At 46.9% G+C, this 23,899-nt stretch overlaps 9 protein-coding genes across 9 annotated transcripts; 3 read left to right on the top strand and 6 right to left on the bottom strand.

The window, feature by feature from the left end:
- Positions 1 to 675: 675 nt before the first annotated feature.
- sly1 (syntaxin-binding protein) lies at positions 676 to 3,018 on the top strand (the record flags this gene model as incomplete). The annotated part of the gene is made up of 4 exons (XM_056644714.1): positions 676 to 712; positions 795 to 1,020; positions 1,096 to 1,478; positions 1,544 to 3,018. 4 exons carry the CDS (start codon positions 676 to 678, stop codon positions 3,016 to 3,018), a joined length of 2,121 nt encoding a protein of 706 aa, XP_056501528.1.
- Positions 3,019 to 4,017: 999 nt separating this feature from the next.
- On the top strand, positions 4,018 to 4,434 carry N7469_005795 (uncharacterized protein; the record flags this gene model as incomplete). The annotated part of the gene is made up of 1 exon (XM_056644715.1): positions 4,018 to 4,434. One exon carries the CDS (start codon positions 4,018 to 4,020, stop codon positions 4,432 to 4,434), a length of 417 nt encoding a protein of 138 aa, XP_056501529.1.
- A 620-nt stretch (positions 4,435 to 5,054) lies between these two features.
- Positions 5,055 to 7,366, bottom strand: N7469_005796 (uncharacterized protein; the record flags this gene model as incomplete). The annotated part of the gene is made up of 7 exons (XM_056644716.1): positions 5,055 to 5,700; positions 5,751 to 5,974; positions 6,005 to 6,243; positions 6,314 to 6,391; positions 6,451 to 6,941; positions 7,005 to 7,027; positions 7,100 to 7,366. 7 exons carry the CDS (start codon positions 7,364 to 7,366, stop codon positions 5,055 to 5,057), a joined length of 1,968 nt encoding a protein of 655 aa, XP_056501530.1.
- A 2,208-nt stretch (positions 7,367 to 9,574) lies between these two features.
- On the bottom strand, positions 9,575 to 10,938 carry N7469_005797 (uncharacterized protein; the record flags this gene model as incomplete). The annotated part of the gene is made up of 4 exons (XM_056644717.1): positions 9,575 to 9,951; positions 10,075 to 10,531; positions 10,611 to 10,718; positions 10,786 to 10,938. 4 exons carry the CDS (start codon positions 10,936 to 10,938, stop codon positions 9,575 to 9,577), a joined length of 1,095 nt encoding a protein of 364 aa, XP_056501531.1.
- Positions 10,939 to 13,798: 2,860 nt separating this feature from the next.
- Positions 13,799 to 14,695, bottom strand: N7469_005798 (GLTP domain-containing protein; the record flags this gene model as incomplete). The annotated part of the gene is made up of 4 exons (XM_056644718.1): positions 13,799 to 14,147; positions 14,266 to 14,375; positions 14,440 to 14,498; positions 14,572 to 14,695. The coding sequence occupies 4 exons, from the start codon at positions 14,693 to 14,695 to the stop codon at positions 13,799 to 13,801; spliced, it is 642 nt and encodes a 213-aa protein (XP_056501532.1).
- Positions 14,696 to 15,142: 447 nt separating this feature from the next.
- N7469_005799 (sporulation-specific 71 family protein) lies at positions 15,143 to 18,627 on the top strand (the record flags this gene model as incomplete). The annotated part of the gene is made up of 3 exons (XM_056644719.1): positions 15,143 to 15,253; positions 15,318 to 18,017; positions 18,073 to 18,627. 3 exons carry the CDS (start codon positions 15,143 to 15,145, stop codon positions 18,625 to 18,627), a joined length of 3,366 nt encoding a protein of 1,121 aa, XP_056501533.1.
- Positions 18,628 to 18,896: 269 nt separating this feature from the next.
- N7469_005800 (putative mitochondrial inner membrane protease subunit Imp2) lies at positions 18,897 to 19,789 on the bottom strand (the record flags this gene model as incomplete). Its single annotated transcript, XM_056644720.1, has 2 exons — positions 18,897 to 19,263; positions 19,323 to 19,789. The coding sequence occupies 2 exons, from the start codon at positions 19,787 to 19,789 to the stop codon at positions 18,897 to 18,899; spliced, it is 834 nt and encodes a 277-aa protein (XP_056501534.1).
- A 722-nt stretch (positions 19,790 to 20,511) lies between these two features.
- On the bottom strand, positions 20,512 to 21,277 carry N7469_005801 (macro domain-containing protein; the record flags this gene model as incomplete). The annotated part of the gene is made up of 2 exons (XM_056644721.1): positions 20,512 to 20,560; positions 20,658 to 21,277. The coding sequence occupies 2 exons, from the start codon at positions 21,275 to 21,277 to the stop codon at positions 20,512 to 20,514; spliced, it is 669 nt and encodes a 222-aa protein (XP_056501535.1).
- A 529-nt stretch (positions 21,278 to 21,806) lies between these two features.
- Positions 21,807 to 22,096, bottom strand: N7469_005802 (uncharacterized protein; the record flags this gene model as incomplete). Its single annotated transcript, XM_056644722.1, has 2 exons — positions 21,807 to 21,863; positions 21,971 to 22,096. The coding sequence occupies 2 exons, from the start codon at positions 22,094 to 22,096 to the stop codon at positions 21,807 to 21,809; spliced, it is 183 nt and encodes a 60-aa protein (XP_056501536.1).
- Between the last annotated feature and the right edge of the window lie 1,803 nt (positions 22,097 to 23,899).

Below are 23,899 nucleotides of genomic sequence, written 5' to 3' on the forward strand. Positions count from 1 at the left end.
AGTGATATCTTGATGCTTGTACTTGATCCTTGTAGTCTGTTATGTTTTTTTGTGCAGAGGGTCTCTCCTGCACTCTGTATCTGATGCCTGAATTCTGTTTCAAGTGCCTTTCCCCAGTAGAGCCCGGCACTCTCCTTTTTTTTTCTGCGGCCTTTTTAAGTTTTTGCCTTGGCAATCCTTAGAAATGAGAGGAGCTATACTCTTATACAAAGAGCCTCTCTAGCAATATAGCCATTCACTTTACGAAGAAAGGAGGGAGGGGGAAGAGGGTAAGGGGTAAGGGGAAGGGGAGTGGTAGATGATAGAGAGGTGAGGTTTAGCAACAGGGTTCGAAGCTGTATGAGTGTCGTCGTCTAGTGGTGACTGTCACTGAAATTACGAAAATACGCTCCATTCTCCTGCAGTCATCACTATTTCATTGGTTATATTCAATATAAAAGACAATACCGTTGTAAAGTACCGTAATTTCAACTCCCTGAGTCGATCGTCACTGAAACATGTGATCCCGCAGTTTGCCATGTTTGTATTACTTACGTCAGCATCCCCGGAGGCCACCTTCGGCCGGCAAGTCAATCAACAGTGGGCAACATCCCACTCTCAGCTCTCCCCTGTTGTTGATTTCATGTCGTGAGCTGGTCAATTTTGTTTCTACCAAGTCCGACCAGCTGCCTTGTTATGGCACACCCAATGTCCCTTCGAGACCGACAGGTCGGTAAGTAATGCGATTCAGTCTTGCGAACCATACATGTTACAATAGTGGCCTTGCGGTACCTGGACTAACTAAACCAATGTAGCTTCAATTCAAAAACTCCTTAACCTCAATCACGATACACGCCCGGTCGATGATAACTCTCATGACCAATCAGGACATGCTGGTCTCGTGTCTCAATCCACTCCCATTCTGAACGAGGATGGTGATCCAATCTGGAAGGTCCTTGTTTTCGACAGCATGGGCCGAGATGTTATCAGCAGCGTTCTTCGAGTCAACGATCTTCGAACTTGGGGTATTACCATTCACTTGTATGCCTCACTATCTGATTTTATTCCATGTCTTCTGTTCTGCGTTGTCATGCTAATGCTAAATGTGATCTATAGAAATATCAACTCTCAACGATATCCAATCCCCGACGTCCCAGTGGTTTACTTAGTCGAGCCAAACGAGGCCAACACCCAGGCCATCACTCGCGATCTTTCGGCTGGTCTCTATTCCCCGGCCTATGTCAACTTCCTTTCCTCAGTCCCGCGACCACTTCTCGAGGACTTTGCTTCCCAAATAGCTTCCTCTGGTGCATCAGAGAACATCGCTCAGGTCTTCGACCAATATCTCAACTTCATTGTCGCGGAGCCGGACCTCTTCAGCCTTGGACTTGGAAACGATGCCTATTATAAAATCAACAGCGGCAAGACCAGTGACGAGGAACTGGATACCGTCATCGATAAGGTAGTGAGCGGCCTGTTTAGCGTGAGCGTCACAATGGGTGAGTCATATACATATATCGATGGGGGCATTTCCTCTGCGAATGAAACTCATATAAAAACACAGGTTCTATTCCTATTATCCGGTGTCCCAAAGGCGGCGCGGCCGAGATGATTGCCACTAAGCTTGATCGGAAACTCCGAGATCACATCCTCAATTCGAAGGATAACCTCTTTTCCGGCAACCAGCGAACTCTGCCGGGTGTTCCCTCAAGTCGGCCCGTGTTAATCATTATGGATCGAAATGTTGACCTGGTTCCTATGCTATCACACTCTTGGACGTATCAATCTCTCGTACAGGATGTTCTTCAAATGCGTTTGAACCGAATCACACTGGACGATGAAGAAGCGGGCAAAGTCACAAAGAAATCCTATGATATCAATAGCAATGACTTCTTCTGGCAACGAAACTCTGGCGCGCCTTTCCCTCAGGTAGCCGAGAATATTGACGCTGAATTAACACGGTACAAAGAGGATGCAACCGACATTACGAAGAAGACCGGTGCTTCTTCGCTTGAAGATCTTCAAAATGATACAAGCGCATCTGCACAGCACCTTAAGGCTGCTATTACGCTGCTTCCCGAATTGCGAGAGCGCAAAGCTATTCTTGATATGCACATGAATATTGCCACTGCCCTGTTGAAGGGGATTAAGGACCGGCAACTGGATGGATTCTTCGAGTTGGAAGAAAACATAACGAAACAATCCAAGTCTCAACTTCTCGAACTGATCAATGATCCTGCTAAGGGGACCAACCCCTTGGACAAGTTGCGCCTCTTCATTATTTGGTTCCTCAGCACTGAGACTGAGCTGAACCGAGCCGATATGGCCGAGTTTGAGGAGGCTTTAACCAAGGCCGGTGTGTCGGATGTGACACCAATTGCCTATGTCCGACAGGTCCGCGAGATCACTCGCATGACCATGATGACCACTGCTGCCCCAGAACAGCAATCCAATGACCTATTCCGCGGGTTCTCATCGCTCTCTAATCGCCTCACAGACCGGATCACTTCCAGTGGCCTTGGCGCTAACTTTGACACCCTTCTTTCTGGCGTTAAGAACTTCTTGCCTGCAAACAAGGATCTCACTGTGACGAAGATCACAGAATCTATCATGGACCCCACCTCCGCTTCAAGTTCAGCCATCGCCAAGACTGAGAACTACCTCTACTTTGATCCTCGGAGTGCTAACGCACGTGGAGCAATGCCCCCGGCTTCTGCATCCCGTAACCAGCAAATGCCTGGTGGAATCGGGAACCAAGGACCGGGCACTGGTGCCACCTTTGGCCAGCGTCGTCAGGCTTTTAACGAGGCCATTGTATTTACAGTGGGCGGTGGAAGCATGGATGAATATGGTAATTTGCAAGATTGGGTGGCTCGAACAAGCGGGCCACAGGGAGCAGACGGTGCTACAGCAGCCAATCGTGGCGGTGGTACTGCTGGTGGTGGTTCTCGCCGCCGCGTTGTCTACGGAAGTACTGACTTGATGAATGCAAGCGAATTCTTGTCTGATTCATTGGTGCCTTTGGGCAGGGAATGCTAAATTGGATACCCTACTTACTCCCGACCCGGATATTGACTGGGGGCCACTGAAGATCATTGATGTAAAATATAGCTATAATTTGAGCATCTGATACTTGACTATCCCATCTACAATTGGCTCTTGTTGTCCAATCTTGACCCCATTCATTCCTCTTCGGCTCATGCTATTCTCCCCTTCCTTGCACCTTATTACATCTATGAATTGACGGTTGGTCCCAAGCATTCTCAATTCAAATGAAACTTTAGAAATGACCCCAAGGTACGACTATCATCGACTTCGTTCCAAGTTTTCCACCATGTGTGGCCCTAAAAACGTAGTATAGCGAGATCTCGGGACTGTAGGGGAAGAAGTTCCTAGCACCACCCCTTGTAATTTCCGAAATCAATTAATCCATGGGTGTAAATCAGCTCAATTTCCACCGAACAAAATGAGATACTATCACGAAGTACCAGCGGTCAATGGTATAATGCTCAAGTGCGTGGTGGTGGCAAAGACACAGAAGCTACAGTAATGACTTGGGGCATTATGTTGCCACAACTTCTTCCCACCTGTAGTGAAATGAGCTCATGGATCGTGGGTATTCATTGAGGAATTTTAATTGGTTGTGCCTTTAAGAGCAAACTATGAGAGCTGGGCATGAGCTAACAGCAAAGAACGCATTAGGGTTGTTATCCACAACCCTCAACGTGCGCCTTCTGAGGCAACGTTCTGGAAAATAAAACCCTGGGAATTATAACCAATCAATTCTTGTTTCTTGGGGATGTGATATCTTTCTGTTCCGTCAATTTCGGTCATAGATATCGCCTCGATTTTAACGAATGTTCTGCATCTTGCTAAATGATGTAACGACAAAGTCATGCGGCAATGCTCAACGCCACGACGGACTTTATAAGGAGTCAAACTCGACCTGAATCCTAGCTTAACTAAGACCAGAACTTCCTTGTCAAACTTATCAATCCTCACATAGCATTGGAGATCTTAAACCAAATAATATCCAACATGACCGACCGATACGGCAATCCTACCTACTCGGAGGACTTCGATTATGATACTACCGGAGCAACATACGACACGATTGGAAGAGCATACGATACAAATGGAACAACCTTCGATAGCACCGGCTTCGGAAATTATGGAACGAGCGCATACAATACCGATGCTATAGGTGATTCGTACGGTACAACTTACGACACTGGTTATGGCACAACAGCCTACGACCCAAGCAGCGGTGCCTACGATCAACATCTTGACTATCGTACCGATAACTCTCGACGACACCATCGTGAGCGTCTCAATCCCAGCGGTATCTATAGACATCGGGATGTTGATCGTCGTGACGATGGTACAACTCATGTTCATCGGGAGTATGATAACCCTAATACTGGCACCAGCTACCACCGTGATTACGAGCGGTAGATTGTAATCTGGTGCCAGTGTCTGTTGAAAGATGGTTCTTATCTTGGATTCATGGATACAGATTGTCCCGGGTATCTACTGGGTATATGTATAGAGGGGTATAATTAAATGGGCTTTTATATGGATTAATTGCCGAAGGAAAAACTGAAGCTTTACAGGGGCTGAAAGGATACTATTGGCCCCCTCAAAAAAAGTTGAAATCTGGTAAATCGATTAAAAAACATTGTTTTCGATGTGTTCAATCTAGGTTTGTTCAAGTTTCTATAGCGTCCAATATCATGTTCATTTTGAAGTTGAGCTTGAAGGATCTTTCGTACTAATCGCCTCCCGAGTCCTCCCGTCTGTCTACGAGTATACTACGTAGACGAGGTAGTCGAACGAAAGAAACTAGTAGATAGATACGATGGTCTAATTTTTAATGAGAATGTAGTTTCATTATATACCTATTTCAACGATCGCTTGAACGCCCGATGCTATGCAAATATCATCGAAAAGGGTTGTGGGTGCCCATCAGAAACCAGCGACTGGGCAAAAACAAAAGGAAATATATATGGCTAAATGACATGGCGCCAAGCACCTGTGCAAAGGATAGTAGATGAAGGCCAACAGCGCCCTTTGATTTAAGCACTGGTTGGGAAGTTTCCGGTATAGACGCCTTCAAAGTCCAGCTCGGCAAGCATCCCATTGACTCGATCGATTTCACGACTCAAGTCTTCGACATTGACAGCAAGACTGCTCACTTCGTCGAATTTGCGGCGACGATTAGCGTCTGCAATCATTTCAGAAACGAAGAATTTCTGTTCTTCCAAAACGATAAGTCGATCCCGCAGCGATTTTTCTTCCGCTTCTAGTGCGGAAACAGCACTGCTAGTATCGCTCACTAGACTGCTAGTGCTTCCGCGGCTAGCGTGGTTATTATATTTGATTGATGCAAGCGCAGAATCTTGGGGTCGAACTCCAGGGGTCGACTGGCCGTTTACTGGAGTGCCTGGAGAAGATGTACGAGTAGTGGGTATGCGGTCCCCTCCCGGTGATGCGTGTTTCAAAACCTTAGGGAGGGATTTCAGAGGTAACATATGAAGATGGAGGAAATTGCTGGCTTGTTGATATATAGCTTTCTGTAATCGCAATTGCGTGGGGGAGTTGGTGGGCAAGTCGCGTATTCGTCGTGCAGCCACATCGTATTTTGCGAAAGAGTCCATGAGTCGCTTGCGAACTTTGGATGCTTCTGATATTTGAGCTGATGAGGGCGGACGCTTTGAATCTCTGTCGATTTTTTAGCAGGTGAAAGACTCATCGTCATATTATGAACATACTGTAATGCGGAAAGGAGCTTTTGGAATTTAGGCATGTGTAAACGAATTCCTCGTTCGAACTGGATCAGATTATCGTATGACCTGACCTCTGGCGGTTTGCTTGTGATATCAGCTTCAAAGTCGCGCCGATCGAATAGCGTAGCTTTGCATTCTTTGCAAAGTCGCACGTCAACATTGAGCAGGTTCCCGTTTGTGCCCTTTTCTGAGGATTTCGATACTAATAGCTGTTAGGAATAGTTGACAATATAGCTCACTTGGTACTTACGAGGTGCGATGCTCAACCCCACTTCACTGGAACAACCTGTGCCGGGGTCACCACAGACAACTCGACCACACGTTCTGCAGTGATGTCTTCGAAAGGAATAGCCTGAGAAGTCCTGCTGACAAAATGGACATCGCGATACAGTGGCATCGTCCTGCCAACTGACAATTGTCTGCTCTAACGCTTTCCGCTGATCACTTTGCCATCCGATAGAGAAAAAGTTTCGTTGCACTAGGCTGGATTTGATCTGGCGGTAGAGTGGCCAATAGTTGCGTTAATCGAGTCAATCGCTTTTCAAGACGTGAAACTTCGAGAAGGTCCTTATCGACCGTTCGCTTGCGAATGTTTTTAAATGCAAGTGTTTGATCCCGAGATGCACCTGAGAAGATATTAATATACATGGGTTTAGTCGGACGTGGAGACAACAGGGAAACACACCATTATGATCATTGTAACCTTCCCTGGACTTGTAACAGGTCTCGCAAACACGAGCCCAGATACCTCTGACAGGTTCATGGTGGGCCGATCGCGAAAGCTTCATCTGATACATTGTATGCTCTTCGCAAAAGAGCTTACCACATTTCCGACAATTGACGCATCCATTGGTGGCATTCAGACGTTGTCCGCACGACGGTTCCAAACACACATCGTACATACAACCAGCTTGCCAATGTTCCTTTGTAATTAGATCCTCCGGGTCGAGTAGTTTCGGGGTTTCGGTAGTTGGTAGCGTATGAGATGCCAATGGGCGGTTAGGGACCGAGGCAGCTTGGTTCTCGTTGGATTCGAACACATCCAGGCCTTTCAGTTTCTGATTCAAAACAGCGAGCGGCTGGAATCTCTTTGCTTTTTCCATTTGAATCTTGAACCAATCTTTGACCTCGTCCTGGGTGCCATCCTCTAAGTTGTGGTGGATATCGTCTAGATGTCTGCAGGTGTGTTAATCGGGAGACTCGGTCGAGGTTATAATGTAGAATGGGGTTGTATGGTACCTATTGAGCTGGAGGAGAGTCAACTGGTAGCAGTCAGTATACCGGTGTGCAATTCCTGGGGCTTTTAACATCGAAATGCTAGGGGAAATACATACCATCTCCTCACTGCATATCGGACATGAGAGCTGCGCTCCGGGGGCGACGGGCGCCGCGGATATTGAGGTATCGCCATTTTCTAATGATATACGTGAGGTGAGGTCTTGTGTGCCGGAAGAAAACTGCGATGCGGACGTCTGCGAGCTTAGAGAGACGCTGCTAGCAGTAGGTGAGAGTACCCTCTTCGGCTGCGGGGACGGGGACGGGGCTGAGAGCGCACTCGGAGTGCCTAAAACACGACCTCCACCCAGCGTCCTCCGGGCCATAATTACGAGGACATGAGAATATGGTGAAGTGGTAGCTTATCAGCCCAACTTCCTTGTTGAGAGAGAGTTGGAACGTCCGCGGGACAGTTGGAGTTGTTGACTGGGGATGCTGCGGTGATGATGCGGTGGAGCCTTGCATCCTTGTGGCCTTAGGCACTAGTCTGGTCTTGGCAGTATGTAGTATATCTTCCATCTTGGTTTACTCTTGTTTACAAGTTTACATGTTTACATGGGCATTGAAATTGAAAGGGTATTACTTCTTTGTATTCTAGAGTGCTATATCGCTTTGTAATATGTATAATGGTATCTAAATGCTGGTGTAAGAGTGTGCTAGTCCTTATATTGGAAAGATGGTTACTCGATCATGTCTAGTAATTCGAAACAGGCTTAGTGGATGTTGATATTACCCAGGTCCAATAATCCGGGTGTCTCTTGGCTTGCTTCAGATTGATGTAGATATCAAGGCTAGATTATCTAGCCGTGTATATGTAATCTCGTCTTCATTTGGTTTCCCCGGGGCTTAGCCGGGGTGAGTTGATGATACATCATCTTCAGTCTCGATCATCACGAAAAATCTCCTGTAGGACTACTACTTGGAACTAGTACATAGAAGATAAATATCCCGATTCAGAATGAATATACTGCTCATTTGGTCCTCTAGGTACTGGGATCCTTTGAGGTTCGCTAGTAATGGTGTATGATACCTCGGATAGCCGAGGCAGGATGTTGCTACATCAAGTATCAGATTCACGAGAACAGATATGTCTCTCATGGGCATTGTTGAGAGTCTTGGCTCAAATGGCTCTCGTTTTTGATTGGGATTGTACAGTGGTAGGTGTTTATGAGGTGTGGGGAGTAAAAAAATGGATTCAGCAAAAAAAGAAATCTCGTGGTTATGTTTAGGAATAGCCGAACGCGGGGGTCGAACCCGCAACCTTGAGATTAAGAGTCTCACGCTCTACCGATTGAGCTAGCCCGGCAAGGGCTGTTGAAGAGCGGACCAGCTTTTGGCTATATAAACCAAATTTGAGAAGCTGGTTACTTTAGCTTGTCCCAGCTTCACGGCTATGCATATCGCAAAGGATTCATGGCTGGCTTGGCATTCCACAAATCTCTCAACAATGGATTACTAGTAGGAGAGCTTAATTTACCAAGATTCCGGCGTGCTTCCTCATCACTGTATCAGTTCTATCTATTAAATTCTTTCTTGGCGTGTCTCCCGGTTTCGAATTGATTCGTAGTTCTAAAGTTGGTGAGGCATAATTGGTCCTCGATATATAAAATATCACCCAGGTGCTTTCCGGCACCACAGTCAAACCACCAGCGTCAATATTGACACTGTCGATACCCAACAACTTCCAAACTGAACGCCATACCCCATGAGGTTGGAATTCAAGGGTCACAGGACGAGGGTGTGACATTACTCGCAACTGGATCCCTGGAGTCGGGAAGCTGCACCTCCAGATCCTTGCCATGAGTTGGAGCTGGCACTACACAAAGTAATGCACCAACTACCAAGTTGGTAGATACCCAAATATCCAGGCACCCTGGATCGTCCGCGTAGTACTACTGCCAATATGCTAGTTGAACTAGTCGATGCCATCAAAGTAAAAAAAAAAAAATTCAAAATTTGTTGTCAGCTCAAACCCCCTTTCCTTAGCCCAACAGGTACCAGCAGCAGTATACAAGACTGCGTTGATTCTAGCACCCTAGGTAGGGTGCTAGAATCAAATACCAGGTAGTATTCATATCATAGTCAATCGCATGCCAAAGGCACGTACCAAAGCAAATTTACCACTGCGAGAGAAAATTGCACATGCAAAGATTTGTCTGTGTGGTCCAGGCCAAGAACTCGACCGTCAGACATCATGGGCTAGTAGTTCTACTGTACATAGCATGTGGTATTGAGCCTCACAATGCAACAGCAGATGTGGGAAATGCTATTGAAAATTACCCCACAAACTACTGGAAATGCTGCATACTGTACATAGTACCCTTGACTAACTATTTAGTCGTACTACGTATACTGTGATTGAAAGACGACTGATATTCCTAGAGATGCCAAGCTCGGCTCCCGTTCAAAAGCAGGGTTCGATCGGACGCAAATTACATTCCGATACCTCGTGTTCAATAACTCAATTAAATTCATATAATATTTTTTTTTTTTATATTTCAAGTATGTGGTCGTAGCCTCCAACCCCCACGATATTAGGTCTCATCCTCCGAAACAAAGAATGTCTTTTGCACATTTACACCACTAAAAAAAGTCCCATGCCCCGGCTTTGGATTGAGATCTTCCTGGCTACTAGTGCGACTCCCTTGATTTGAAGTGTGGATCGTGGTGATCACAGCATGTGAATCTTCTGGATCAAGGTCCGGGCGCCAATACTGGGGCCCGGAGGGATCCGAGCGCACGGCGTTCGCGCTTGATAGAGGGATACTGTTGCCAGTTCGCTTGGACCGAGTTCCAGCTGAACTGGGGTCGCGAAACCAGCGGAACAGAGGACGGAGAGTGACAAGGCTACCTGCTGCGATTCCGAGGCTGGCTTCGACATTAGACCAGATAGAGATGTTGGAGGTTGCGTCTGTCATGAGAAATGCATGTTAGCCTTTGTTTCCCTTTCTTTTACTTCCCCCCCCCCCTTTTTTCTTCTTATACTCATGATTCCGAGAGTAAATGGTCCGTGAACGCTTGAGGTAATACTCACATAAGAAGTCTTCGTCCTTGTAGTCATGCAGATAAGGAATGCGAATGATGACAGCAGCGCTTGCGACGCAGCCCATGCCCAGAATACTAGCCAGCGCAACCTTTGTGCGTGCATTCATCTGTAAATTCCATACTAGGAAAACAGGTAGCAGACCGAGGGTGAAGTCGCAGCATGTAGCGGTGACACTGTAAACATAGGCAATGTTGATAATCTTGTCAAGATCCATACAGTGGCCGTCGGCAGTAGGTCGGACTCGTTGCCAGAAGTACGAAACGGGGTGACATTGCAGAGTCAACATGAACCAGAAAACGAGACCAACGATCGTCGTAACGCCGACAACACACCAAAGAATCGCGCGATGTAGACGGGAAACGGTAAGACGAAGAAGAGCGACTGCGATTGAGCATTTGCAAACACCGCATACCCAGACGTAGCTAGTTTGTCCAAGCCACCACCACTGGATTTAATTATTAGCCTCCAAGGATTATAATTTCCATGCATGCCACATGCAGGCACTGATCTGGGACTGAACATACAAACATGGCGGTCTCCATAGTTCCTCGCTCCGCAAGTACATTCGACCGCTGTCCGATTCCGTAAAGAGCACCTGTGATACCACATAGCGCAAAGAGAATGTTCAAAAGCTATTTATTGTACCAGATAATGGTCAGTATAGGAAAGATCGAGGCAATGAGCATGGGTGGAAATTACCATCGCAAACACCATCAGCGCATCATCCCACCCGAAGGCATTGACGATTTTGAGTCGAACAAAACATCTTAGACAAACGGCAATGAAAGAGAAGCCTAAGAATATGGTTGTCACAATGAAGATTGATAAGCTGCGACCCTCCAAAGGTAACATTGTAGCGGCCGATCAGAGAGAGTATCAATCGCGATTCATCGTCTGCCCGAGTGATCTTTCACAGGCGTTAAATTAAATCGACTCTTTCGAGATTGATATCGAATTGCATCAAAGGGGAGAGAGAAAAGAGAACTACAAGAGGCAATGGAGCAAAAATCATTCAGCCAAGCATTGCCATCCTGGCTCGGTAGTGGCGAGAAGGGGGTGGCCGCCGTGTTAAGCGGGTCATTACGGTGTTGGCGTGCATCTCCGCTCCTAGTCTCTGGCTAAGACACACAAGAAAGTTCGTCCAAACTGCTACGCTCGATCAAAGTGATCAACAAGACCCAAAACAACTACGACCCGCATCGGCAGTCTAAAAGCGAACCATGGGAAAGGTTGTGTGGAGTCGAACTCGGCTGGGCCCTGAATTATTGACCAAATTCTGTTTGATGAAACCCGGAGAAGTACCTAATAGGTAAAAGCCCAAAAAAACAAGAAAACAATATTACTATTCTCGCGCAGCTGTCATGAGAATCCTTGACTTTCAGTTACCCAAAAGGGTGTTGTCGCGTGGACAAGAAACATTTAGAATGTCGTCCCATGGATACATTGTGGAGGTAAAAGTCAAAAGAACTAAGCTATTCTTTACTGGATGGACAATGCATGAATAGACCAAGCGAAACCGTGTCTAGCCTGACACAAATGACAGTGGATTCAATACCATTTACACTTTGGTGGTTGGATTTTGCTACGGGTCAATCTCCCCTGTCGCGTGGCTACAAGGCTACGGTACTTCAGGGCTAATATTCCCTAAATCCAGCCTTCTACATACATAGTATGTACTCCGGTTTCTACAATGTCACGACCACACGCTCAGGCCCTGGTCCAACGCCTCGTGGGTTTCATCGCGGGAACATCGGCGACATGACTCGAACAAGTTCGCTTGCAAAAATGTTTTCCATGGATTCTACCAACGAGGTGTGTGCAGCCCAGCCGTACAGTGGGTCATACTTCCATTGCCTCCACAAGCAGAGCCTAGCTTGTCTGTTCGACCGCTTCAAGTCGTGTCAAAAAGGGGCCGTTGCCACCCTAAGACGAACAGGGCGTTCAAATGAGATTTTTGGTGGATTCACGACTCCGTGCCCTCTTGGCAGTTGAAGAGACTGCCCCTCTTCGGCTGTTAGATGGCTATTAACGGCTCCCTGGTACGAGTATATCCTCCATAGAGAAAGGGCTAGTGGAATGCTGAATGACGGCAATTTCTTGCGACCCGAGGCTTTGAAGATTTAAGGTGCGAGTGATGACGAAGAACCTGAAAGGGTTGGTGTACCGATACAATAGCATTGTGTAGAGATATTGGTCTGTTGTTATTTAAGGATTTACCGTGTACGTGCGGGATCAATCGATCGAGAACTTATCTCGATAATGAATCGAGATCTCGTTGATGGGATGAAAGGTCCCTCGAAGACCCAGTTTAAGACCAACGGTTACTGGGAAGGGCTGCCCTGCTTAGCCGATCCTAAGCAGAAGACTCTTCCATCGCTTTGGAGTTGGAATGATCTGCAGTCGGAGATTACCTGACAATTCTGTCGTCTCCACTCATTAGAACAAGTGGATCATTAGGGTGCAAGACTCTGACACGTTACGAGGAAACTAACATTTTGAAGCCGAACAACAGGAAGATTATTACTGCTATTGAGATGTAGTACACTAAGGGTTAGAATTGCAGCAAGAATATAACTAATAAACAAAGGCTTAATGGCCAGTATCATAAGTTGCCATTGAATAGCATGATTGCTCGGGAAAAGGATAGGACTTGTCTTATTCTACGCCAGCATTATCCTCCCCAGGCCGGGGAGAACATTGATCATCCTGAGGTGTAGCATAATCCACTCTGTATTGTAGAACTTAGTGGAGCTCCTTAAAATTAAAAGTTCGATCGGCATTACGATTCTATGAGCTCAGGCTAAATTTGGTGCTCTCTCGGTACCTACCGGGCGTACTCCGTTTCGAGTTGTACATAGTAGACCATAATCCTGTCCAACATCATGGTCTACAACCTGAAACGGAGTACACACGGGAAGTACCGAGTACGAAGACATGTACATGTACCAGATGTATGTATGTCGGAAGGTTGCCCCTGAATCCCAGGCGTTAGTCAGGGTATACAAATATCATCACTAGTATCTTTATGGCTTTCACTACCTTGACAGCCTATTTGATCTTCATCAATAGCGTAACCTTGTTGGCGCTTCTGCTGCTCTAGGGATAGTTGAAAAATTCGATAAATGACCATCATTGATCAAGCATTTCTCACCCAACAAATGAGGATGAGGTCGCTACACTTCGAAGAGTACTAAACAGATGTATCTATGTGAATGATAGCTGTGTTTTGTACGGAGTACACGGAAGGATCATCAAAGTCCAGAGTTCCACGGCCATCCCTTGGGCAATGGCCCGAAATAAGCCACGGCCCGAATGGACGAATCTCGGCCCGATAGACGCATTTCCATGCAGCTTACGCTGACTTGTGGAATCCACATACTTGCTTCAATGAGGCTTAAGCTTATTTTCAATAGCAATCAATGAATTGTAATCTAAACTGTCTATATGTAGAACGATGTATCGGTCAATTTTTTATTCTTTCGTGAGGGGGGGTATATTTCTAATCCGATGCCATAGGCGCAAAACATGGATTGCTAGAAATGATGACCCAGGGTGGTACATAATACTGTGGAGATCATAAGGGGGAACAGTCTTCTCTTCGCAAACAATTCGGTTCTTATATTTCGCTATAACGGCGGGAACCACGCCGGGAAGAAAGAATCAATATATACATGTCCAAGTTGCATCGCTGATACTTTCAATGATTGCCAGATCATTTGCACTTGGTCAGATCATCGAAGTTGTTGAGGATGGTAACAACCTTCTGCAGAGCTGTAATTTCAGGGTTCAAGGGGCTGCTGAGCTGGTCCCGAATGGCGTGAAGCTGCTCGGCGGAGAGCTGCTCCTGCTCAGCATTGAGCTCGTATGGAGCGACGCCGATCTTGCTGTAGAAGTCCTTGCGGTAGGGAACAGAGCTCATAGCAAGGCCAAATGCTTTCTTGGCGATGAAGTTGTGGTGCTGCTTGAGGACATCGTTGTAGGCGGAGGTGAAGGAGGTGTTAAGTTCGTCGGCGGGGTTATCGATGTTGCGGCGAATAGCGGTGGCGGTGAGATCAAGGGCACTGTATGTCAATCGTGTAAGCAAAATGCTCATAGTATATGTTAAGCAAGACGAAGAGCATTGGTTGCTTCACGATATGTGTGGGTAGACAGTAGATACGGAGGTGGCGGAGGTCTTACAGCTTCAGCCAGAACAGACCCTGGGCGGCCTTCTTTGACTTGTCATTCTTCACAAGGTCTTGCAGGGTCTGGCATTCAGCGGGGGCTTCGTTGAAGCGCTTCTCCACTTTCTATCCAAGAGGTCAACAATGAGCTATAATATCAACCAGGGGTGACTTATATGGGAAGACAAACCGTGATGTTGTTGTTCATGTCATCCTTGACCTGGTTCAAGGCAATACCTCCGATACGCTCTGAATGGCAAAACAAGCAGATTAGAGGAGAAGACCCAACATGATCGTTGGCATGAATACGAGAAGTACTTACCAAAGAGAGTGACCAGGGACTTAGCTGCTCGGATGAACTCCTCGGTGTTGATGTTCTGGTTGTCATCGATAGTGACGTCCTGGAAGGACTTGCCTTGAATTGACTCGAGCCAGGAAGTAGCCATAATGGGATAGGTGTGCAACGGAATTGACAATTGGAAGTAAGGATCAGTCGTACAGAAAAAAGAAATATGGAAATTGGAGAAAGATACCAGCTGTCCCGCTGTCAAAACGGTCTTCACCGCTGCCCTCCTGCCACGCAAGCCACTCCGCGGGGCACAGTCAAATGAAACAAACAAACCAAACACGGTGTCGATCAGCCCATATCCCACGTGACTTTATCGGCCTCGGGAGGTTTGCACTGTTTACACTGCTGGTTTCACCTACTTTGACGTCATCTTCTGCACGTTGCATCGCGATTTTCGATCGATCGCGCTTTGCGTTTTTCCTCCCCGACGAAAAGCGGTGCCTGAATGATCTTCCCTCCCCCGCATGAACCTCTCTTTCTCTCTTGATGTGCCGCACCCGACTTGTACAAGGCTCAACCTCGGGGCGGGTTCTCCTCCTGGACTATGAGCAATTCCGAGGAAACGACCGGCTCGGCACCGGCAGAAGCTCTCCACAATGCTTCCGCTGAGAGCTACAAAGGCCTGCCAATAGGGTCCTACACGGATCAGAAGCTGGTGGGTTATGCTTGTGAACCACACCATCGGTATCCACTAATGATTGTATTCCATATATCAACAGCACCATGCCTCCGCTCATCATTTACATATCACCAGCCGCCGCTTTTTCATTGGGCCTATACCGGATGGTTGGATTCACGGTCATCGCAAATCCTGGTATAAATCACGATTGCAGTTCAAAAACTATACATCAAAGTCTCTGTCTTTCTCTGTGGACCCGATAGCATCTCACTATACTCAGAGATTTGATCAACAGTCTGATCATCTCCCGGGCCAAGCGGAGTCTTCGGTGATCCCTGCGGGCCAGGAAGTTGGACTCACGTTCACCAATACCAACGACGATCCCACGGAAGACGAAGAAGAACGAGAAGAAGGCGAAGAGCAATTGTCGGAGCAGGATGAAGAGTCATTCGGTGAACTTCGTACACTAACTCATCCAACGGCAGAGGCTGAAGCAATATCCGACACCGACAATAATCATTCACCTGAAGACTCGGATGATGATGATGATGTAACGGACTCGGATGAGACACCACGACCCAATCCGAGATCAGTGAGTGGTATATCAAATGCTTCGCATAATGTTTACGATAGTGGCGATGCCTCAACATCCTTTGTTACCGCCAGAGAAGATGCCTCCAGTATAACGGACTCAAATACCTCTACATCTACTATCCAAGCGCATGGCGTACATTTTAATCATCGTTCTGTATCTTCAGACTCGCGGAATTTGAGCGTTGCTGGACCGAGTCAGCAAAGTCCAATGATATCGACTGCTTCAGCAGTAGCTAGCGAAGCCGACTCAACTACTCACTTACTTAAAAGCAAGCCTAAAAAGCAAAGACCAAAGACGTTGAAGAGTAATCCCTCGGGCTTATCTCGTTTCACCCTGGAGCATCAGGAGCCTCAGAACGAGGATGATGAACAGCACGAAGATATTCCACGCAATGGATACATGCCACGACGATTTAAGAAGCAAATGGCTAAATACAACATCAATGATAATGTCAAGAATAAGCAAGACAGGTTAAGATCTCGAATTTCCAAAACTGGAGGGACAATTGCTGCGAACCGTCCTCGTTGGCGCAAGATACAGGATGGGGAGGTGATCAAAGCCGAGAGAATGCTGGTGCTTGTGGAAGAAACGCCAAAAGAAAAACTGCCCGGTGATTACACAGAGAACGACAGCCTTCGGATGGAAACACGAACTATAGACAAGTGGAGAGAGTTTCTGGTTGTCTGCAGAAAGACTTCAACAGAACATACGCCATTTGCTCTGCAGATGTATCGAACGCGCGTGATTCCCGATATGTCAAAGCCGAATAGCAAGACGACTCCTTACTATGAAATACGCTTGAATCGCCAGAATACTAGCGTCAATCTTTACTCCTCTCTGGACAAGACAATCGTAATCTGGCACCCTCGAAGGATTGGAACCAAAATATATATCATTCGTCCCAAATCTACTGCTCATGCTGCCGAATGGTATACGTTTATTCGGCAGGTCCTTGGTTGGCGGCGCCCATCAAAACTTCCCATTCACGTGCCTGATTTAGGGGTATCTCTGGTATTCAAACACCCTTTTGATCAGCTGGAGAATCAAATAGGGGCTCAAAATGATGACTGTCAACACACCACTATCCTGAATCAATCTACAGCCGAAGGTAGAAATGCAGCAGCAGCTATCATCAAAGGCTGTATGAGCATGCTGGAGGGTCGTGCAGAATGGGCCGAGGTGTTGCGAGCTTGGTCAAAGAGCGAGAAGATGGGACTTGCATGGAAGCGATATGATCGCTTAGAATGGATCATCGGTATCAACGAAGCGAACATGTATGGATCAATTGCAATGCTATCGTCTCATGAACTTGAGCTACGCCCACAACATCACTACTCGACGGCGATCAAACACCAGGGGGATAAGGAGCAAGAGCCCGCACCAGTTGAAGGGTTTTTGATTCGACTTACTTCACAGAAAGGCATGCACCAGAGGAGGAATAAAATGTTCTTTAAGCGACTCTATTTCTTCACTCAAGACCATTATTTGCTATTCTGCAGGCCCGCCAAGGCCTTGCCTCCAACGCCACCCAAACTCGCTCCAGCTTGTCTGGGAGAAGAATCGGACATTCCAACTTCTCGTCAACTTCTGAATGAAATGCCTATTTCATGGGATGTAGACCCTTACCCCATGAGTGATGGTGAGATTACTTGGTTGAAAAGTGGCAACGACGAGTTCGTTCAACGGCATGATGAGGAAGCATACGCCCAACATCAGCGGAATATCCACAATATGAGCCAAGCAGATGGATATATTGATCTGTGTAATGTGACAAACGTGCGCCTTGTCCACCGGGGTAGCAGTCCTGCCGATCCGAATATTGGTGAAGGGCCGGCCGTGGATTTTCAAACCGAGCCTACAGATTCCCGACGTGATGATGGTGATACACAGGAGTTTGATGACGATAGGACATTCGAATTGTTGCTGGACAATGGACTTGTTATTCGGCTGCAAGCCTATGATGCTGTAACTCGTGACGAATGGGTTAAGCGACTTGACATTTTGGTCAAATATTGGAGGATGCGCCGCGCCGATGATGCAGCCGAGCTTCGGGCTGTGCGGCAGCGAAACCTCAAGATCCTAGAGATTGACGAGGAGATGGAGTCCGTCGTTGGCCAATTTGCAAAGAAATGGGAAGTGAAGAAGGCTGAGGCATCACCGCACTTGCATAATTTATGTTCTCTGTCAGGCTGTCGGTCCATTAAGGTTCGTCCCGATACAAGATTTCAAGTCTCAAATTATCGACTAACCTCGAGATTAGTTTTCTGGTCAATTATACCGCAAACCTCGACGTCACACGACCTTCACCAAGTGTCATGTACTTCTTACAGATGGCAAGCTTCTTATTTTCCGCAGCACGCTCCGCAAGGGCAATGGGGTTGTGATTCCACATATACACCAGCAACACGAGACAACAATTGATCTACGTGATTGCTATATCTATTCCGGGCTTGTCACAGAGAACGATTTACTCTATGCCAATCAAACATTCGACAGTAATAATCCGGGTCTACATGCGCTGCCACGGGCATATCTTTCATCAGATCTTTTCACAAGTCGTGATGAGGATACGGCAATCACATTCGTGCTCTGGCAGCCCATAAAGAAAAGCCTCTTCCGCGCCGAAGAGACTGGTGACCAAGGTAAAGTCAAACGTTCTCTACGACAGGTGACAACTCTTGGAAAACATGGTCGAACGATTGTTTTCAAAGCACGCAGCCGCGTCGAGAAAGACCAGTGGGTTATGAGTATCTCGTCTGAGATAGATCGACTACAAGAGGAGAAACAGGAGGACATCCGAATAGTTTCTCAGTGATCTACCTCTCTTCCTTGATTTTTTTTCTGACTTCACACTCGTTTATCTGCACTATACAGCCATCCCCAGCAGAATACGCATAGCACTGGGTGTTTTCTTTGGATTTGATATTCTGTCACTGTTCAATAGTTGCATATATTATCATGCTATGAACCATAGTAATGCAATGATGATAAAGATATCCTACTAGTACAAATGAACTCCGAATATGTACATGGCGCCCAGCACCACCACAACGTATACTCATCACATACGTGCTTATATACTGTTTAATCCAGGTTCGGCATCTCCATCTTGACAGCCTCCTTCACGACTCGGTCCCGCGTACCTTGTCTATAGTTTGATCCATCTGGACTAGTACCCTCCAATTTCCCATTCTCCCAATCGGTCCAATCCAACCACCTCATGCGCGGACCCAAGATAGCGAATACACGTCCTGTGAGGAGACTGATACTGACAGGCCCGTAGGTATTGCTGTCCAGCGTCCGATCTGGGTCCTCAGCATCTCCTTCTAACCAGACGTGATTGAAAGGAACGATTTGCGACTCTTTGAGACATGGCTTGCGGGTAATGACACGATCACCAGGGAGACCGACCACACGTTTAATGGCGATATGTGAAGAATTGGCCGGGGACCTGTGCTCATATAATTAGCTTATTCACAGGTACTAGAAGCAGACCACGAATCTTAATACCTGAATGTCACCACCATGCCTCTTTCCAAACGTCGTTGTCTTTCCCATGGCCATACCCGGGACGGCATCATGCTGACCAGCACCATGTCACTCTTCGTGTGATTTTCGGGATAATCTTCATTGAGATAGGGTGTCATTGACGGTCCTTTTACCCACATCAATTGCATGACATGTTCCGAGAAGAAGAGGCTTATAGGGACGAGAGTTGCGAGGATTCGAAGGCCGCGACATGTCCGTCGGATAGGTTGTGGGAGTGCGGCATAACGTTGACGAAGATTGGAGAAGAAAGCGCTGAAGGGGCGTTTCGGGCTAAGCTTTGGGCCCTCTATATTCGGTTGCGGTGTTAATGGTGCACCTGTTGTTTGTGATTGTACTGCATCGGGGACTGGTTTGTTCTTGTTGGCAAGGTTTTTCGCGGCGTTCGGGGACAGGATGCGGAAACTAGGCTGTTTGGGTGGTTTAGCCATTTTCGGTAGCCCCGCGGGTTAAAGAGGAGATCTTGTAGGAGATAAAGGAATTGTATGCAGTTGAATGAGGTTAAGAGATTATAATTATGATCTTATGAGGGTGTGGGAGTGTTTGATTGGCGTGTTGCGAGATTTCGCAGTTCGTGAAGTTGAAGCAGAATTGGAGAGCTCTGATGTTTGCACTGTTTGCATCGATAGCAGTCGATATAAAAAAGGATGAGTGTCGATGAGCACGGTTTGAATAGAAATTGACTTGTTATTCGATATGAATGATGGTATTCAACTACATAAAAAAAACGTGTTGGCTTCGAAAGGACAATATGAAGGAGGGGAGTGGTGTATTAGACCATTGTTCTAGAACATCTATTATGGGGGAAAGTTTGTTTGGCTGGAGAGAATCCTAAGTAAATATCTCAGTAGTAACTGACTAGATGATTACAAAGTCTTGAATAGTTGCCGGAAAACTGGTATTGGGTATTTGGCTGAAATTAAAACCGCACTAGAAGCGCATCAAAGGGCAGTTGATATAACTAACAGTTCCATCCGTGGCATGTATAATCGTATAGAACATGAAAACAAACATAGAAAACGGTCATGAACTGCTGTAATATACTCGAGGATAGAGAGAGAGGAGTCTTGTAGTAAGAGCTTAAATAAGAGGAAGGTATGTGTATGCGAATCAAGAGGCCCAGTCTTATGTGTTCCGTATCAACACAAACAATTTAGCCGGTGCCACCACTCAAGTCTTCAGCAGTTGGAGGTAGATATTGACTGCAATGTATTAGGGATATTAGCATGTTAAAAAGCTCATAAGGAATATAAAGCATTGGATAGGAGACGAGAAACCCACAGAATCATTTGCGCATACACTTCCACATCCCGAGGCTCGAAATTACAGAAGACAACTCGTTGCGGCGCATTAGGGTCTCCTACACTCTGCTCTAGGAACTGTCGAATCTCTTGAACCACGGCACGGGCTGCAAGATGATGCGGATATCCATACACACCAGTACTAATTGCCGGGAACGCGATAGTTTTCAGACCGTTTTGCATTGCAAGCTCCAAACTAGTCCGGTAGCAAGATCGGAGCGAGTACTCAGGGTCTTGATCGCCAGCCCTATCGTATATTGGCCCGACTGTGTGAATGACATTCTTGCAAGGTAGATCGTATGCTTTGGTGATTTTGGCATCGCCGGTGTCACATCCACCTAGGCCGGAACACTCTTCCAAAAGACGTGGGCCTGCAGCTCGGTGAATTGCTCCATCGACACCTCCTCCGCCCAGAAGCGAGCGGTTTGCTGCGTTGACAATACAATCGACTTCTAATTTTGTGATGTCATTGCGAATCAGTGAGATCCTATCATTTAGATATTGAGATGGAGGGAAGGTGGAGCTGTTTGACCCGGCAGTAGGCAGCTTCTTGGTACGATAGAGTTGTGTCACTGTCGGAATACTCGCAAGATCCACCAGTAGGGAGCGAGTAGCCATTGTAGAGAATATGATAGAAAACAGAAGTTCAGATGGATATATTTGATTTTTGATCATCTTCAATCGAGGATTCCCCGTTTCCTTATTCCTGCCTCAGGCCAGGATTACCGATGACATCATACACCACGTGACTCTGGTGCCCTCTCTGGAAGGCGACGAGGCAGAAAGAAGGCAACGATGCAGGAGACATTCTTAACTTCATGAAATCTCAGAATCAGATAGAACAACATTATGCAAAATGAGTTGGAGACCCAGGCCGTGCTGCAGGGGCCATCGTGCTGAACATGTTACAAACTATACTCATCGAGCCCCATTGACCACCAGTTTGGAGCTAGTGGGCTGTCATGGCATCATTTGATGTATCAGAAGGCCCCCAATCGCATTCAGGGCAAAGCAGGAATTCCAAATCGGAACTTCGTACTTTTAAGGCTATGCCTCTAAGTTTACTAGAGGACGATTCTGTCAAATGTTGCATCTAGAACCTGCATCACACGTCGGATTCAACTCGCCTCGCCTCGCCTCGAAGGCATTACTGTGCTGTATTCCGACCTTGACCAACACACCAGTCAGATTGCCTAGTTTGGCACTATACACAAAGAAAATGAATCAAGTCGAAACATTGCCCACCCCCTCCTTCCAACAGATCCAGTCTGTAAAGAAAAGCTTCAAAGCTTAAAAAGGATCCAATCATACCATTTGTGCAGAAGAGGGTCCGACGGTCCAACGGTCCACGCCCGAGACATCCCCAGTCTCCTGGCTCCTGGACTCCTTCTTGGCTTCCCGCTTGCTTGGTCTCGCCTCGCCTCCCCGCAAGATCATAGCGGGCCGGACTGAGATGTCATATTGCGGATGGACTCGATCGCACGGCACTCCATACGGAAACGTGCATTGCATATGCACTCTGCAGACGACCCGAAGGGAAACACCACTTCGTTAGAGTTCCTTGATGGCCTCCGCTCGATCAAGCAGAGCTGACCAATGAGTTTTTACATCAAAAGTACGAGAAACCAATCCATAGGATCCGTGCCGCTGAGCAATCCCCGTCAGTCAGCGCCGGGATTTGGTGGCTCACGTCCCCTCCTTCTAACACACAGGGTACGTGAGTATTGTACAGTTAGCCCTATCCAAGATGAAATGCTAGGTTTGTCTGTATGTACTTTTACTTTCGTACTATTTCTCCGTAACTACTCGATCGATACAGTAGTTGTTTCTGTGCAGTCTTTTCCGGTTGAGCTGGCTAAAGATGGGGCCTACGCTTGCTTCAAGGGGTCCTTTCTGGTAGAGTTCTAGCCAACACTTGTGTAAGATCCTCGGTGACACATGAATCCAGACATATCCCCGGTTCTATTAGCGCGACTCATCATCACCTTCCTTTCAGCGATAAGGGCCAAACAAGAACACCTCAAAAAGGACACATGAAAAAAGGATTTTGAGCTCGTTCTTGACAAGCTGTGCAGAACGGGTAATCATCGACGGTGGAGATGGACTCATCGAAATGGATCAAAAGTACAGCCTACTTACTCCCTATTGTCCTTCCTATGTCTTCCCGTACGGAAGCACGGAAGTACAATCCTTACTGCTGCTGCCGGGAGCGAATTTTCTCCGCTGGCTCGGGGAGGAAGGGAAAGTGGTGCAAAACTGGCTGGAACAGACATTTCTGTGCTCCGTGCTTTGGTGCATGTCAATCGATGGCGTGTACTTTTGTAATGATGTTCATGCGTACACGTACGGAGTACAGAGTCTAGGGGTAATCGTGTACTCTGTAACTCGTATCTTAGAGTATATTTCGTAAAGGTACACAGTTGAAATAATGTATCTGTTCACTACCTATGATAGCCCTAACAGATGTCGAAATGGGTAAAGGTACATCCACAGGTCGGATCTTACCTCTTTTCGGTACTTTCGATCCCCTTCGAAGGGGGCAGACTAAAAGGAGAGAGAGGGGGGGCCTTCAATCAGCCAAGGACTCCACCTTCTCCATCCTTCTGCTCTTCTCTGCGGTTGTCATTCAGGCAAAATTCAACACGGATTTACCTTCATATCTTTCCATCTCTTTCTGTCCTTCGGGGATATCATTACGGGGTTCATTTCCATCATAGCGGTGGAGAGATGGCTGTGATTTCCGCCATTGCGTGGAGCCCGAGTTTGTTTCTCCTTTGGCTTTTGGGGGGGGGGCCGGTAGGGGTGGTTGGATCCCCTGTGGTTTTCTTTTCTTTCCCACTCATTTTTGGTCGTTAAGTGGAGTCGGGCCCGGTCTGGGTCAACCGTTAAGCTGTCATGAAGGAACTGACAGTTTCGACTGTAGTGGATCAGCGGGGCCCAACCCATGTGCTCCGATAGTCGCGGTGGTTGATTTGATTGAAGATTGCCGATCCTTCGGCTGTTCTTTTGCCGTCGATCGCACGGATCTATCTTCATTTTGTAGCTGTTCACTGGTTTGATCTCCTTCCTGTTGGGGGCGAGTTGTACATACATGGCGTTGTCCTGAAGGAGATTGATGGAGAGCTATCAGTTTTCTCCAGGGGGATTCTGTCAATTTTGACGCTCAGGCTGAAAGAGGAGGAGTAGACCAGTGTCTTTGCCCCTTTGTTCCTGTATGAAGTGCATTTATGTTTAAGAATA

The sequence above is a fragment of the Penicillium citrinum genome, assembly GCF_028827155.1.
Source record: "Penicillium citrinum strain IBT 23319 chromosome Unknown utg000004l:1.0-2404223.0:1.0-2405248.0, whole genome shotgun sequence".
Taxonomy (NCBI): domain Eukaryota; kingdom Fungi; phylum Ascomycota; class Eurotiomycetes; order Eurotiales; family Aspergillaceae; genus Penicillium; species Penicillium citrinum.